Source organism: Carcharhinus amblyrhynchos, chromosome 2, assembly GCF_965287045.1.
Source record: "Carcharhinus amblyrhynchos chromosome 2, sCarAmb.v2.hapA, whole genome shotgun sequence".
Lineage (NCBI taxonomy): Eukaryota > Metazoa > Chordata > Chondrichthyes > Carcharhiniformes > Carcharhinidae > Carcharhinus > Carcharhinus amblyrhynchos.
Window position 1 is genome coordinate 72,218,611 of NC_137325.1, and position 15,215 is coordinate 72,233,825.

Genomic DNA, 15,215 nt, shown 5'->3' on the forward strand with positions numbered 1-15,215 from the left:
TCAATTATGAAGAGAGATTGGATAGACTGGGGTTGTTTTCCATGAGCAGAGGAGACTGAGATGTATAATATTATGAGGGCATAATATTATAATAGTGGACTGAAGAAACGTTTCCCCTTGATGGAGGGATCAATGACCAGGTGACGTAGATTTAAGGTAAGGGGCAGGAGGTTTCGAGGAGATGTGATTTTACGCAGAGAATGATGGGAATCTGGAAGTCACTGCCTGAAAGAGTAGTGGAGGCAGAGACTCTCATAACATTTACGAATATTTAGAGGCGCACTTGCGATGTCAAGGAATGCAGGGCTATGGACCAAATGATGGAAAACAATTAGAATAGTTGGGTGTCTTGTCTTTAAGAGCACTGATGCAATGGGTCGAAGGACCTTTTTCTGTGCTGTAGACCTCTCTGGCTCTACGGGTGGGATTATCTTGCTGTCCTTGCCCCAAAACTGGAAAACCCCGCCCAAGATTAATGAGCCTTTGCGTAGTCTGCACTCACCCACCCCTGCCCACTACGATTCCCGTGGCGGACAGGATGGGAAAATTCCCCCCATGACTATTACTTGGGAAATTCAAGCTTGTGCAGTAGCTTGGCCAAATTGATTCAGGAAGGTTTTTTGCCATCCTGTAATATTGTTACAGAATTAATGGTAGCCATCATACATGCAAGATGCGATAGAGGTAACGAAGCAGTCTTTCACATTTCAATAGTGAACTCCCTATTGATATTGCTACCATGAGTAAAGGCAGTTTTTAATGTCTTCGTCTGATATCAACAAGCATTTAAACTTTCTCTGGATCTCCCAAATTGATACCAGTACTCAAAACTCCCCGATTGACTTTGTCACAGGACATCGGTGTACTTACCTGCAATGTAGTGCCTGAACAGTTGGTGCAGGGGATGACCTCAAGTTCAGATTTCTAGGCAGGCTTGTTTGATGTGTGTTCATTCCTTTTAAATGTTGAAAATGAACTGGCACATGAGAGCTTTCATGTTAGGAACTGTATTGTAAAGGGGTTGGCTCCTTCTTATGTCCAAATGATGTATGTAGGTCCTTCCCCCTACATTTAACCCAGAGCCCAAATCAGGATAAAATTATCTTTTGATATTACTGGTCTTCAGACTGGCACAGAAGAAAGATCAATTTGTCCTGTAATCTCTTGTTTTATTTGTGGGCTTGTTTATGTTTCTCTAGTGCCTACGATCAGAAGCCACCCGCAGGACTGAAACCCTCTAACCCGCCAACCCCATCCAGCACACCAGTTTCCCCCTTGCACCATGGGTCACCTAATCCTGCAGCAACTCCCAAACCGGACAGAAGTTTTCCAGCTCATCTGCCTACTACCCAGCCCATTCCAGAGAATGCCTATCCAATGGATCCTAGGTCAGCAAGTACACTTAGTTATTTCCTATATTGATTTAGATCTGATAAGAATTTGCTGATTCCACCCATGAATATCTCTTAAACTCAGCTGGACACAAGTAAGACCTGAATAAAGAATAGAATAATAGAATACTATGTTAATTGATTTCTTGCGGGACCATCATCACATATTGGTGTTGAGCAGTTGCTGTCTATGTTCAAAGCTGTTGACAGTACAAGGATAAATGGACCCCAAGCTGGTGTGGATATATATTATATAATGACGGAAGTGAAATTGCGCTTGGGCAGTCGTACAAACCGTTTGATTTGGAATTGGTAGCCTGCTTAATGCCTTCAGGATTTTCTTCTTCACTAAAGTCAGTGGAAAGGAAGATCGGACAGGGTGAAAAGCAGGCTCGCTCTTTCCTGCTCTGTCCACTACCCATGGCCAGTTTCACTTTTGGACTTTTCAAATCGTTGGCAAATTCACTGCTTGCTACTCATCGTAAAAAATATCTCGCATTCTTCTACATTGTCATTAGATTTTACTTGTTCTCTGAAATATGACTGAATAATTGATACGTGAGAATGATCGCAAAGCTGTAATATAATCGAGTTCAGATGTTTAAAAAAAAACTGAGGGCAAAACTGGAACTGTTTCCAACTCATCCTAAATGCCAAGAATATATTACAAGCTGCAATGATTCTCTAGTGCCTGTTAACTTTCTAAATGACAAGAAGGGTAACTTTTTCTGACTCTTAATAAGTGCTCCTGGGGTGTAAAGCCCCGTGTTGGGTGTGCAATTCAAATCTACTCTATAATGGCTTTGATTTGCTTGGGGTACTTGTGCATCCAGACAGAAGCTCTCAATATTGACACTGTCATGTATGCTCTTGTGTCAATGATGTGTGATGACATTAATGCTGAGTGATTAACAAAGGTGAAGTAATTACCATAAGTTTATTGTGCCATAACTTGTTGTTTATTACCAAGGACTGGTTTCACCCATATACTTCAGAATGTAACATAATTTGGAGTGACAAAGAGCTATTTGTCCATCAAATCCACATGCAGTTATTCTCCCGTGGGTATTTCCCCTCACCCCACCTGTGTGTGTTTACTTGAACAAACATAAGTTCCTTCACCGATATCCTTAAAAATTTAATCAATGTTAATGAAAATCGCTAACATTCAAATCCCCTTCTCATAAATGTGTAATTATTTTTAAACATCCAAAGTTACTTTGGATTTTAACAAGATAAACAAGAATGGCCTCTTTCTGCACTGCAGGGTTTCTATGGTTCTTTTTACTTCAGAGTTCAGTAAAATCATTATAGATCACTGGAGTTCCCCCAAGCCTCCTTGGGTAATAATTTGGCAGCAAATCTATCACTCAAGTTTGTTGCATGAGATATTTAGATTTAACAATGTACTCCTGAAGAAGTTAATTTATCTATGAGAAAACACATTTTTGCCTTAAGTATAGTAGGCCAAAATGAATGTTCTATCATACAGCACTATAGTACCTTTTTTCTGCTCTTGTGGTTATGCATTTTAAGATGTACGTATATAAATGTCATCGGTTATTTATTGTTAAGAAATGAATTAAGACTCTTACAATTGTACTTCTGCTGCAGTCCCTCAAACTAAGCCCTGATATTAGTTTTGCACTTTCATCCTGTGTTCTCCAGTGTATTAGGATCTTTTGTGCAGAGTCCACTTATTTTGCAAGTCAATGCTAGTTTGCTGCAGACTATGATCGGGTGTATTTCAGTAGTCACTAAACTTTCCCGCTTTGTTATCACACACAGATTTCGGCGCCAGCTATCCGAGCCATGCCATTCGTTCCCACCTCCTCATGGACTGCCCAGGGAAGGTCGTCCGATGTACCAGAGGCAGTTGTCAGAGCCCAACATTCCCTTCCCCCCTCAGGGCTTCAAACAGGAATATCATGATCCAGTCTATGAACATGCCACCATGATGAGTGGTCCGACAAACCAGAGTTTTCCGCAACCCATGATGATTAAGCAAGAACCACGGGATTATGCATATGATTCAGGTTAGTGATCTTGACGTACAAACGCACAAAATAAGATCCAAGGGAGCAGTGTCAATGAGAAGAAAGGTCCTCAGCTGCAATTTATTGAATAACTTGCTTCTACGATTACACTGAAGGGACTGTTACTGGTCATTTTCAGTCCCAGTGGAGCCTCAGCGTGAATCCATTATCTGATGTGGTAGCATTAGGAAAGTGTCTTGGGCTCACGTTTCCATTGTTCCCTGTGTAAAAATGGCTGGAGATGTTGTGGTTATTAAAGATCAACCCATTCATCACCAGAACTGATTGTTTTGCTACTGTTGTGATGCTGCTCGAGAAAAAGATTTTACTCTGTGCTATTTTCTCCAAATCCTTTATCTTCAGTAGTGTTGTGTTTGGTTAAAGGACATCACTCGCGTTCAACAATTCATTTGTAAAATTCCAAAAAAGATTTAACAGCTGTATAAACCTTGTGCCTTTTGACATAAGTGCGTAATATTAATCAAAACCGATGCATCTTTTTTCCCGTGAGTGCATCTATCCAACCATTAATCTGCCTATCAAATATTAAAAATCTTGAATATGATCCACACTTACATTGTTCTGCAACACCTTTGTATAATACTTCTCTGTCATGTTTATTGGAACATAGGACGTGGGAATGGGAATAAATTATTTGCCCTTACAGCCTGCTCTGCGATTCGATAAGATTATGGCTTATCTAATTGTGGCCTCAACTCCACTACCTTGTCAGCCCCTCAGTAATCCTTGACCACTAGAAATCTGTCTAAATCAACTTTGAATAAATTCAATGACACAGCCTCCATCACTTTTGGGGAAGAACATATCACAGAAGTCATAGTATCCCTACAATACAGAAGGAAGCTATTTGGTCCATCAAGTCTGTATTGATCACAATCCCACCCAGGCCATATTCCGGTAACCCCATACATTTACCCTGTTAAACCCCCTGACAGTAGGGTCGATTTAGCATGGTCAGTCAGCCTATCTCACCCATCTTTGGATTGTGGGAGGAAACCAGAGCACCCAGAGGAAACCCATGCAGACATGGGGAGAACGTGCAAACTCCACACAGACAGTGACTGAGGCCAGAATTGAACATGGGTCCCTGGCGCTTTGAAGCAGCAGTGCTAACCACAGTGCCATTGTGCCACCCCATCAAAATCTATCATAAACTATCCTCTGAGAGAAATTTCCTCTCATCCCTATCTCAAAAGAGAGAACTCTTATTCTTAAACTGTGTCCCCTAGTTCTAGTCTCCCAATAGCAGAGGAAACATTTTCTACCTTATCAAGTCCCGTCAAGATCTTACCTGTTTTACTAAGATCACCTCTCGTTTTACTAAACTCCAAAGGGTATAGTCCTAACCTGCTCAACCTTTCTTTCTAAGATAAGCCCTTCACTACAGGAATGAGTCGAGTGAATCTCCTTTGAACTGCTTCCAACAAAATAATATGCCTTTTCAAATAAGGAGACCAAACCTGTACACAGTGTTACTCCAGATGTGGTCTCACCAAGGTTCTGTACAGCTACAATAAAACTTGCAGACGTTTGTATTCCATTCCCCTTGCAATAAGCACCAACATACCATTTGCCTTGTACCACATGTAGTACCTGAATACCAACTCTCTGTGGTTGATGTATCAGGATACCCAGAACGTTCTATACCATTGGGTTTTGCAGTCTCTCGATTTAAATATTGGACTGCTTTTCTATTTTTCTTACCAAAGTGGACAAGTTCATATCTTCCCACATTACCCTCCAACTGTCAATTTTTTGCACACTCTCGTAACCTATCCGGAGATATGCAGCACGGAAACTGGCCAACTTGTCTGTGCCAACCAGGTTTCCCAAATGGAAACACTCCCATTTGCCTGCATTTGGCCCATATCCCTCTAAACCTTTCCCATGCATGTATTTGTCCAAATGTCTTTTAAATGTTGTAGTAGAGTCATAGAGGTGTACAGCACAGAAACAGGCCCTTTGGCTCAACTCGTCGACGCTGTGTTGTCTATATCCCTTTGCAGGCTGTCTCTCTCCTCCTGATGACTTACTTTCCTGTCTATCTTGATCTAAACAGCAAATCAAGCGACCTTACCTTTGCTTTCTCAATACGAGGCATTGATATACATTGTAAATCATTGAGGCCCTGCACTGATCCCTGTGGCACTTCACTGGTTACAGCTTGCCAGCCTGATAAAGACACACTTATCCACACTCTCTGCATCCTGTTAATCTTCTAATCATGCTAATATATTATCTACTATACCATGAGCCCTTATCTTGTGTAATAAACTTTGGTGCGATACCTTATCAAATGCCTTTTGAAATTCAAGTACACCACTGCTACAGACTCCCCTTTTTATCCATCTTGCTTGTTACTTCCTCAAAAAAACAAATTAATAACACATAATTTCCCTTCAGGTTGACTGTGCCTGATCATGTTATGATTCCCTAAATATCGTGCTATAACTTCTTTAATGATGGATTATAACAATTTCCCTGTGACGGATGATAGGCTAATAGATCGAAAGTTTATAGCCTCTATCTCTCCTTCCCTGAATAGATGTTATTATGTTTACTATTTACCAACCTGCTGGTACCCTTCCATAACCTAAGGAATTTTGGAAGATACTCATCAATGTTTCTACTGTCTCTGCAATCATTTCTTCTAAGACCTTATGTTGCAGGCCATCTGCTCCTGGAGACTTGTCAGCTTTTCCTAGCACCTCTTTCTGGTGATGGTTTTGAGTTCCTCCCTCCCTTTCACTTCTTGATTTTCAAGTATCTTTGGGAGATTTTCTGAATCTTCTACGGTAAAGACAGACAGAAAGTTCCTGTTTAACGCCTCTGCCATTTCCTTGTTTCCCATAATTTAATTCCCCACACTTGCACTCCAGAGGGCCAACACTCACTTTAGTTACTTTACGGTGGCACAGTGGTTAGCACTGCTGCCTCACAGTGCCAGGACCTGGGTTCAGTTCCCGACTTGGGCCACTGTCTGTGCAGAGTCTGCACGTTCTCCCTGTGTCTGTGTGGATTTCCTTCGGTTGCTCCAGTTTCCTCCCACAGCCCAAAACATGTGCTGGTTGGGTGCATTGGCCATGCTCAATTCTCCCTCAGTGTATCTGAACTGGTGTCGGAATGTGGCAACTAAGGAATTTTCACATTAATTGCATTGCAGAGTTGATGTAAACCTACTTGTGACACAAATAAATAAACTTTAAGGAGCAATTCTCCCAAAAAGATTCTGAGTGTCAAATTCACCTAAAAACTGGAGTACATCACACTGGTTTTTTTCAGAGAAGTTTCAAAATGAATCTCCCACACTCAGTGTACTCTGCAGTGCACAAATGTGAATCAGTCCAAAAAGTTGTGGGAAGCACCTATTCCTGCTGGAGAGGCCACCAGCATAGTGCTGAGTGGGCCACTGCGCGTGTGCCGATCTGTCAACACGAGATCAGCCTGTGCTTAGTGGCCCTGTCTGCTGGCTCCTGATTGCTGGCCAGCTCGATCGCTGGCGAGCCCTGCGAACCCGCATCACCAGCCGTGCAACACTCCCCCACCATCCGATCACTGTCCCCTCCAAACATACCCAGGCCAGCTTTGATACCACCCCCACCCCACCCCACATACACCACAGCTCTGGTCTCCTGGTTTCATCCCCTCCCCGCCGAACAACAACGATCTTCCCCATCCATGTCCCTGAAACACCCCCCTGCCCCTGCCCCAGCCCCAGCCCCAATCGCTGGCCTCCCTCCCTCTGCCATTCAGCCCAAAATGCAGAGTGGCAGCAGGAACCCCCCACCCTCACAGATTGCCCCCAAGAGGCCCCTCCTCCTTGGCACTGCCTGATACAAGATGATCGGTGCCAAGATGCTCCCTGGGGAATTGGCACTTTGCCCCTTGGACAGTGCAAGGGGTCCCAGACTGGCACTGCCATGGTGGCAATGTCCAGGGAGCACCATGCCTTGCGCCCCACCCTCTTGGGAGCCTCAATTGATGCCCCCCCCTTCACTCTAGCAGGTCGGGTTGCCAGCTCCCCGCAAGTGAGGAGATATACTAAACCCAACTGGAGTGAAATACTCCTGGCAGGGGGTGGGGAAGAGAGGCTAACAGACCCGGAGGCTTCAGTCCCAGGTCCACCAATGGAATTTAAATTATATTAAAACAAAAGTCTGCATGCATTATGTAGTTCTGTGTCAATGGCGCCGGAAATCCAGCTGTTGGAGACACGCGAAAGTCATGATGCCCAGCAGGGAGGCCACAAAACAGCTTTCACTCGAGTCTCCTGGCCTACTACGCTACAAAAGCAGTACAGCGGGCCGGGAGAATCGCCCCCTAAAACTTTAACTTGAACTCTTTTCCTATTTAAATACTTAGAGAAACTTTTACTATCTGTTTTTATATTCCTAGCTAGCTTTCTTTTATTTTATACGTTTTCCCCCTTTGTATTTAGTCATTCTTGGCTGGTTCAGAATACTTGTCCAATCTTCTGACCTATCACTAACTTTACAGAGTTGTACAGTATTATTTCTTTCAATTTGATACAATCCTTAACATCCTTGTTTAAATGTGGAAGATACATCCTTCTCGAAGAATCTTTCTCACTGAGGTAAATCTTTGCTGAGAGCTATTAAATATCACCATGAAATTCTGCCACTACACCTCTACTATTCTATCTTTTAATCTAGTTTCCCAGTTCAGTTTAGCAAGCTCTGTCTTCATACTCTTATAGCCACTTTTATTTGGCTTTAGAATACTAGATTTAAACCCATAGGCTTTCCTTTCAACTGAATGTGAAATTCTATCATGTTATGATTACTGTTGCCTAGAGACCCCTTGATCATGCGGTTATTGATGAATCCCATCTTATTTCACATTATCAGATCTAAACCAGCTTGTTCCTGGTTGGCTCTAGACTGTACTGCTCTAAGAACTTGTCCTGCATACATCCATTAAATAATTTTCCAGGCTACTTTTACCAGTCTGATTTCCCCAAACTACATGTACATTAAAGTCACCTATGTTTATTGCAGTTCCTTTCTTACATGGCTTAATGTGTTTCTTCCTGTACACTCTAACCTAAAGTGTAATTTCTATTCCTGTAATGAGCCTTTTATCTTTCCTATTTCTTCATAGAATCATAGAATCCCTACAGTACAGAAGGAGACCATTCAGTCCATTGAGTCTGTACCGAGCACAATCTGACCTAGGCCCTATTCCCGTAACCTATATTTACCCTGCTAATCCCCCTGACACAAGGGTCAATTTAGCATGGCCACTCTGCCTAACGCGCTCATCTTTGGACTGTGGGGGGAAACTGGAACACCCAGAGGAAACCCACGCAGACATGGGGAGAGTGTGCGAAGTCCACACAGACAGTGAGCCGAGGCTGGAATTGAACCTGGGTCCTGGTGCTGTGAGGCAGCAGTGCTATCCACTGTGCCACCATGCCATTCACTTGATGAAGGAGCAGTGCTCCGAAAGCTCGTGATACCAAATAAACCTGTTGGACATTAACCTGGTGTTGAGACTTCTTTCTGTAATGGCTATCACTCATACATATTTATTTTTATCTGTGCTATCAATACATCTATTTTGTTATGAGTGTTGTGTGCGTTCAGATACAGAGCCTTTAACTCTCACATATTGGCCAGACTAGGTAGGGATGACAAATCTTCATCCCCAAAGGGCATTAATTAACTTTTCTACAGCAATATGACACATTTCACGGTCGCTACTTGTAATACTAACTTTTTTTTCCTTTATATTTATTTAATAGATTGAATTTAAGTTTCCCAGCTACCATGGTAGGATTTGAATTCGCATCTCTGGATCATTAATCTATTTCTCTGGATTACCAATCCAGTAACATATCCACCATACTACTGTATTCCTTTATTAATCACATAATGGTAGAATTTAGAGGTTAATTCACTTCTGCAGAAATATGAAACCCCAATTACCTGGCTTTACTTACTTAGAACAGTGTCCATAAAGTCAATCCATCAGCTAAGTAATGGGGAAAAAAAATCTTTCTTGGTAAGAAATTGTGTTTATGTAGCCCCTTTTACAACCATAAGATGTCCCACAGTGCTGTAAAGCTAATGAGTAACCTTACTGAAGTGCAGTCTCTGTTGCAACTTAGGAAATTGTAGTCACCACTATGGGCACATCAGGAACCCACAAACAGCAATGTGACGTGGTAAGGCAATCTGTTTTTGGAGTCTTAGTTGGATAAATGTTGCCAGTGGTGGGCAACACCACTACTCTTCTTCAAATAATGAATCTTCTACATCTTCGTGAGGGGAACATTAAGCTTATCATCCAAAAGGCAACAGCTTTGAAAGTGCAGCATTCAGAAATATGCTGAATGTGGTATTTATATAAATCATCTTGCCAAATCCTTTGAGCCTTGAACATATTCCTTTCTTATTGAGAGGAGGTGGTACTACCATTGATTTAAGACTTATACCATTACCTGTTTTTTTAAAATTTGCAAGTAATTTTACTCTGCCGCGCAGCTGATATGTATATTTGGTGCAAAACTGGCCCAAAATCTTTTATATTTTGTATTTCTGCAAAACATATGATCTTTGACAAAAGGAATCGTAGATTTATTGCATCAGTGTAATTTTTTGGAATTTTCTATTTAAATATATATAAGGATCCTTTAAAATGGATGAGCACTTGGCACATCATAACATTCAGACTATGGACCAAGTGCTGACAGATGGGATTCGGTGGGAGTTCAGGTGTTTCTGATGTGTCGGTGCTGACTCGTTGGACCGAAGGGCTTCTTCTCCATTGTATGATTCTATGATTTAATTTTATAAATGTGCACTTTCAGTGGGCTCATTCAGATGTATAACTTACAAACATATCTTATGCTGCACAATTTCATTGGTGCTTGTGATCCCTGAATCTTCTGTCATTGATCCTGGTAAGATCTTGGCATTACTAACCACTCCCTATTAATGTCTTTCCATTGGTCACTGCTAATGCAGTACTTGTCATCTTACAGCTATGTGTGTTCCCATACTTAGCAACAGCCGCTTCTGTGCTAATTGCATACTTGGTCTCTCTGCTCCCATCCTGAAAGACATTCCCACAGCTCTCTATGTTATATCTTGATCAAGTGTCTGAGGTTGAGCCTCACCCCTTAACATGCTGTTTTCTTCTTGTGTCATACTACAATCACATAGTAGCTCCTCCTTAACCTTAACCTCAACTCCACTACATATCTGTACTTCGGCCCAACATATCCACACACCAAACTCTGATTTAACCTCAGTCTGGCATCAGGCCTCATCTTCACCATAGCCTGAACTTTCATAGAATTCTACAGTGCAGAAAGAGCCCATTCAACCCATTGATTTTTCATTGACCACAATCCCACCCAGGCCCTATCCCCATAACGACAGGCATTTACCCTCTTATCTTCCTGACATTAAGGAGCAATTTAGCACATCCAATCCATCTAATCTGCACATCTTTGGACTGTGAGAGGAAACCGGGGCAAGTGGAGGAAACCCACGCAGACACGGGGAGAATGTGCAAACTCCACACAGACAGCGACCTGACGCCAAGAATCGAACCCATGTTTCTTGACAGTGTGAGGCCACATTGCTAACCAATGTGCCACCTTGCTGCCCCATCAAATGCCTTCATATGTATTGGCTGCAGTGATGCGCTGTATATTAGCATAAAAATAAAATCAACAGCCAAGTTTAGAAAGGAACTTAATCGTGAGCATTGTGATTGCATAAACTTAGGAGGGAAAATTAGCATCCATTATATATTTGTGGCTAATGTTTCAAAATAATTGAACTTCAAACGTTGAACAAATCTGACATTAACTTTAGTGTTGGCCTCTTCTATATTACCTCATTTTTCCAGGAAGTTATAATGTGGCAAAGTGCTTTGTACTTCTATTTGTTCATTAAAGAATTTATTCATGTGAAGTGTATCCTCAGGATTGATGTACATGTATATATACATATTTTGTTGCACTGTCAGCTTAAATGGTCAAAAGTCACTGAATTTCAGCAGCAGTCAACAGACTTCTGAGTTCAACACATGTCAACAGTATAATCCGGATTTATTCTCCTATTACAGTGTTATGAGGTCAAATGGACTCTGGCTGTCTTCCTAAGCCAGTAATGGAAGGCTGAAGCCACATTAGACTGATCACGTCAACTTTACTCAAGAGTGATTGATTCAGTCCATCCCCCTGGGGCCTCTGCACATAAGCTGAACTCAGGCATGAATGGAGCTAGACAGCATTGAGTTTCATTCATAAAATGGAATGAAGGGAAAGACTAGAATTCCCAGTTAGACTGGGCAGGGTGTACAATTCTAGCAGCTGCTTCCTTTGCCAGATTATTTGATATGATCATCGCTGCAACAGGCATGCCCAATGTAAACTGACACCATTCTTCTGCCTCTGTGCACAATTAATGTCCAGCACATGATGATGTCCCATTCACATTGTGCAGAGATAACAGGAGCTGGCTGGTCTGAATTCCATTCAAATACTTCTTCCAGCCACACACCATTGTAAGTAGGTTTCAAGTTTCTGACACAAGCCACATAAAGGGAACAAGAGCAGCCCCACATGGTAATGCAGGGAATTCTTTTACAAGGTCACGGTGAAGTAGTTAGCAATCTTTTTTCCAGCAACCAGATTTCTGACATTTGCTTTTATTTCCTTCTCCAGGTCAAGCTGTCCAGCCCACTTTTTTCCTGTCTTTTATCAGGCAAAAAATAAAAATGACAGTTTGCTCTTTCCTCTTTATTTGCACAATGTTGAAAAATGATTGCCCGCCAATCCATAGCTGCTCCTTCTTCAATCATTTTGTATCTGACAAATAGTGTGGGAGAACAACACTGCCAGATAATTTCTTCCGAATTGATAGATTTGAAAATTATTTAGACGCATGTCCTAAAAGAGGCGATGGGGCAAACAATTTGGATTAAAAGTACTACAAAGTTGTTCCACAAATTATTAGGCTTTAGGTTCTAATGTCTTCATAATCAGTTATGGATTCACCATATTAGAAGAGATTGCATGCAGGCTTCTCAGTTCATGTCTTACAGTACAGTCCCCAGAGGTTTGAGCAAGAATAAAATTGATCAGGTAGATTAGCTGAATGTGGGTGAGTTGCTCGGGAGTAGTGAACACAATATTATCATGTTCAACTTCTAAAGGGAAACAGCACAAAAAAAATTTCATTAAATCAGCATTAAATTGGATAGGTGGATGAAAGAATATAGGAACAAGGTGGTTTGGGTGGTAAGTACTGACAGTGACTGGTTGGGCCCAATGGCCTGTTTCATTGTTGTGATGTCTATATGTGTGAAAATGAAATGAAACTGTAACTGAAATGAATGCCTATTCAAAACAGAATTGTGGAAGTTGGGCCTGAATTCAACTCCTGAGATATTTCTATTTTGTCTGAATTGCATTTTGAATGTTTTAAATGCTAAATGCAATTTAAGTAAAGATCAGAGAAAACAGTCAAAGTCACAGTTGAATAGCTGCAATAATGAGCTGATTCAGTTTGACAGCAATACAATCGAAGTAGTTCTGAATCATATAAACATAGGCTACAATAAGAATTGCGTCAGGAAAGCTAGGATTTTAGTGGAGCACAACTTAATTTTGCTCAATGCCTAAGGTTGGCGATCAGGCCTGAAGCCTAAAACAATTCTTCTACTTGACATCTACCAGTGAGAGTATTGACATTCATAAATGGACTGTGGAAGTAAATGGAAGTTGTTGCTTGGTAGTACAGAACTTGAATATTGCTGAAAAGAGAGATGTATTGCCGAAATTTATTATCTTGCACTCATCAGAACAAACTATCTCGATAATTTATATGAGGAGGGAAAGATGCTGGCTCATTGGCAAGTTGACTGTATCTGACGCATCGCTGCCTAGAAAGTAAAACATAGAAACAAGAAACAGCAGTAGGCCATTCGGTCCTTTGAGCCTGCTCCACCATTCATTTTGATCATGGCTGATCATCGAATTCAATATCCTGATCCCAACCCCTTCCTCCCATATCCCTTAATCCCTTTAGCCCCAAGAGCTGTCTCTAATTTCTTCTTGAAATCAGACAATGTTTTGGCCTCATCTACATTCTGTGGTAGTGAATTTCACACCTTCACCACCCTCTGGGTGAAGAAATTCCTCCTCATTTCAGATCTGAAAGGTTTATCCTTTTCCTTAAACTATGGCCACTAGTTCTGGATTCTTCCATCCCCCGTCCCCCAACCAAAATACCTGGGAACCAAAGACTCCCCATGTTCCTGGGATCAGCACGGTTTTATCAAAGGAAGGTCATGTTTGACAAATCTGTTGGAGTTCTTTGAATTGGTAACAAGGAAGTTAGATAAAGGAGAGCCAGAGGACATGATTTATTTAGATTTCCAGAAAACCTTTGACAAGGTGTCGCACAGGAGACTTAAATAAGTTAAATCCCCATAGTGTAAAGGGTAAGATCCTGACATGGATAGAGAATTAGTTGACTGGGAGAAGGGCAGAGAGTAGAGATAAAGGGGTCTTTTTCAGGATGGCAGCTGGTGACTAGTGGTGTGCCTCAGGGGTCAGTGCTGGGACCACAACTTTTCACAATATACATTAACGATTTAGAGGAAGGAACTGAAGGCACTGTTGCTAAGTTTGCAGATGATACAAAGATATGTAGGGGGACAGGTAGTATTGAGGAAGCAGGGGGACTGCAGAATGACTTGGACAGATTAGGAGAGTGGACAAAGAAGTGGCAGATGAAGTACAATGTGAAAAAGTGTGAGGTTATGCACTTTGGAAGGAGGAATGGAGGCATCAACTATTTTCTAAATGGGAAAATGCTTAGGAAATCAGAAACACAAAGGGTCTTGGGAGTCTTTGTTCAGGGTTCTCTTGAGGTTAACATGCAGGTTTAGTCAGCAGTTAGGAAGGCAAATGCAAAGTTAGCACTCATGTCGAGAGTGCCAGAATGCAAGGAAAGGGATGTATTTCTGGGGCTGTATGAGGCTTTGGTCAGACACCATTTGGAGTATTGTGAGCAGTTTTGGGCCCATATAAGGAAGGATGCGCTGGCCTTGGAAAGAGTCCAGAGGAGGTTCACAAGAATGATTCCTGGAGTAAAGAGCTTGTCATATGAGGAACAGCTGAGGACTCTGGGTCTGCACTGTTGGAGTTCAGAAGAATGAAGGGGGATGTCATTGTAACTTACAGGATACTGCGAGGCCTGGATAGACTGGATGTGGAGAAGATGTTTCTACTCGTAGAAAAAGCTAGAACCAGAGTGCACAACCTCAGGCTAAAGGGACAATCCTTTAGAGCAGAGATGAGGAGGAATTTCTTCAGCCAGAGAGTGGTGAATCTGTGGAACTCTTTGCTACAAAAGTTGTGGAGGTCAGGTCATTGAGTGTCTTTAAGACAGAAATACATTGGTTCTTGATTAATAAGGGGGTTATGGGGAAAAGGCAGGAGAATGAGGATGAAAAAAAGATCAGCAATGATTGAATGGCAGAGCAGACTTGATGGGCCGGCTGGCCTAATTCTGCTCCAATGTCTTATGGTCCTGAAATTCAAAAGAAGGCACAAAGTTTGAACATATTATTTTTGTTTGCAGAGAATGGGTCACTGTGTATGAATGAATGTTGTCTCTAGCAAGTGGAAATGCGCCTTGTTACAAACATGACTGATTATTTTAACTTGCATATTAGACTATTCAGTAAGTGCTGCTCATTCGCAGAAACACAACTGACAGTA

General features: G+C 41.7%; 1 protein-coding gene across 2 annotated transcripts in view; it reads left to right on the plus strand.

Annotated features, from left to right (window-relative positions):
* etv1 (ETS variant transcription factor 1) overlaps nucleotides 1–15,215 on the plus strand; it is a 145,044-nt gene that overhangs the window by 54,868 nt on the left and 74,961 nt on the right. Inside the window, exons 7-8 of one of the 2 annotated variants that reach the window (XM_080216566.1) lie at nucleotides 1,200–1,388; nucleotides 3,180–3,427. In XM_080216566.1, the coding sequence (XP_080072692.1) occupies nucleotides 1,200–1,388; nucleotides 3,180–3,427 (437 nt within the window). The remainder of the gene's footprint in view (nucleotides 1–1,199; nucleotides 1,389–3,179; nucleotides 3,428–15,215) is intronic. The other variant, XM_080216575.1, reaches the window with a different exon arrangement.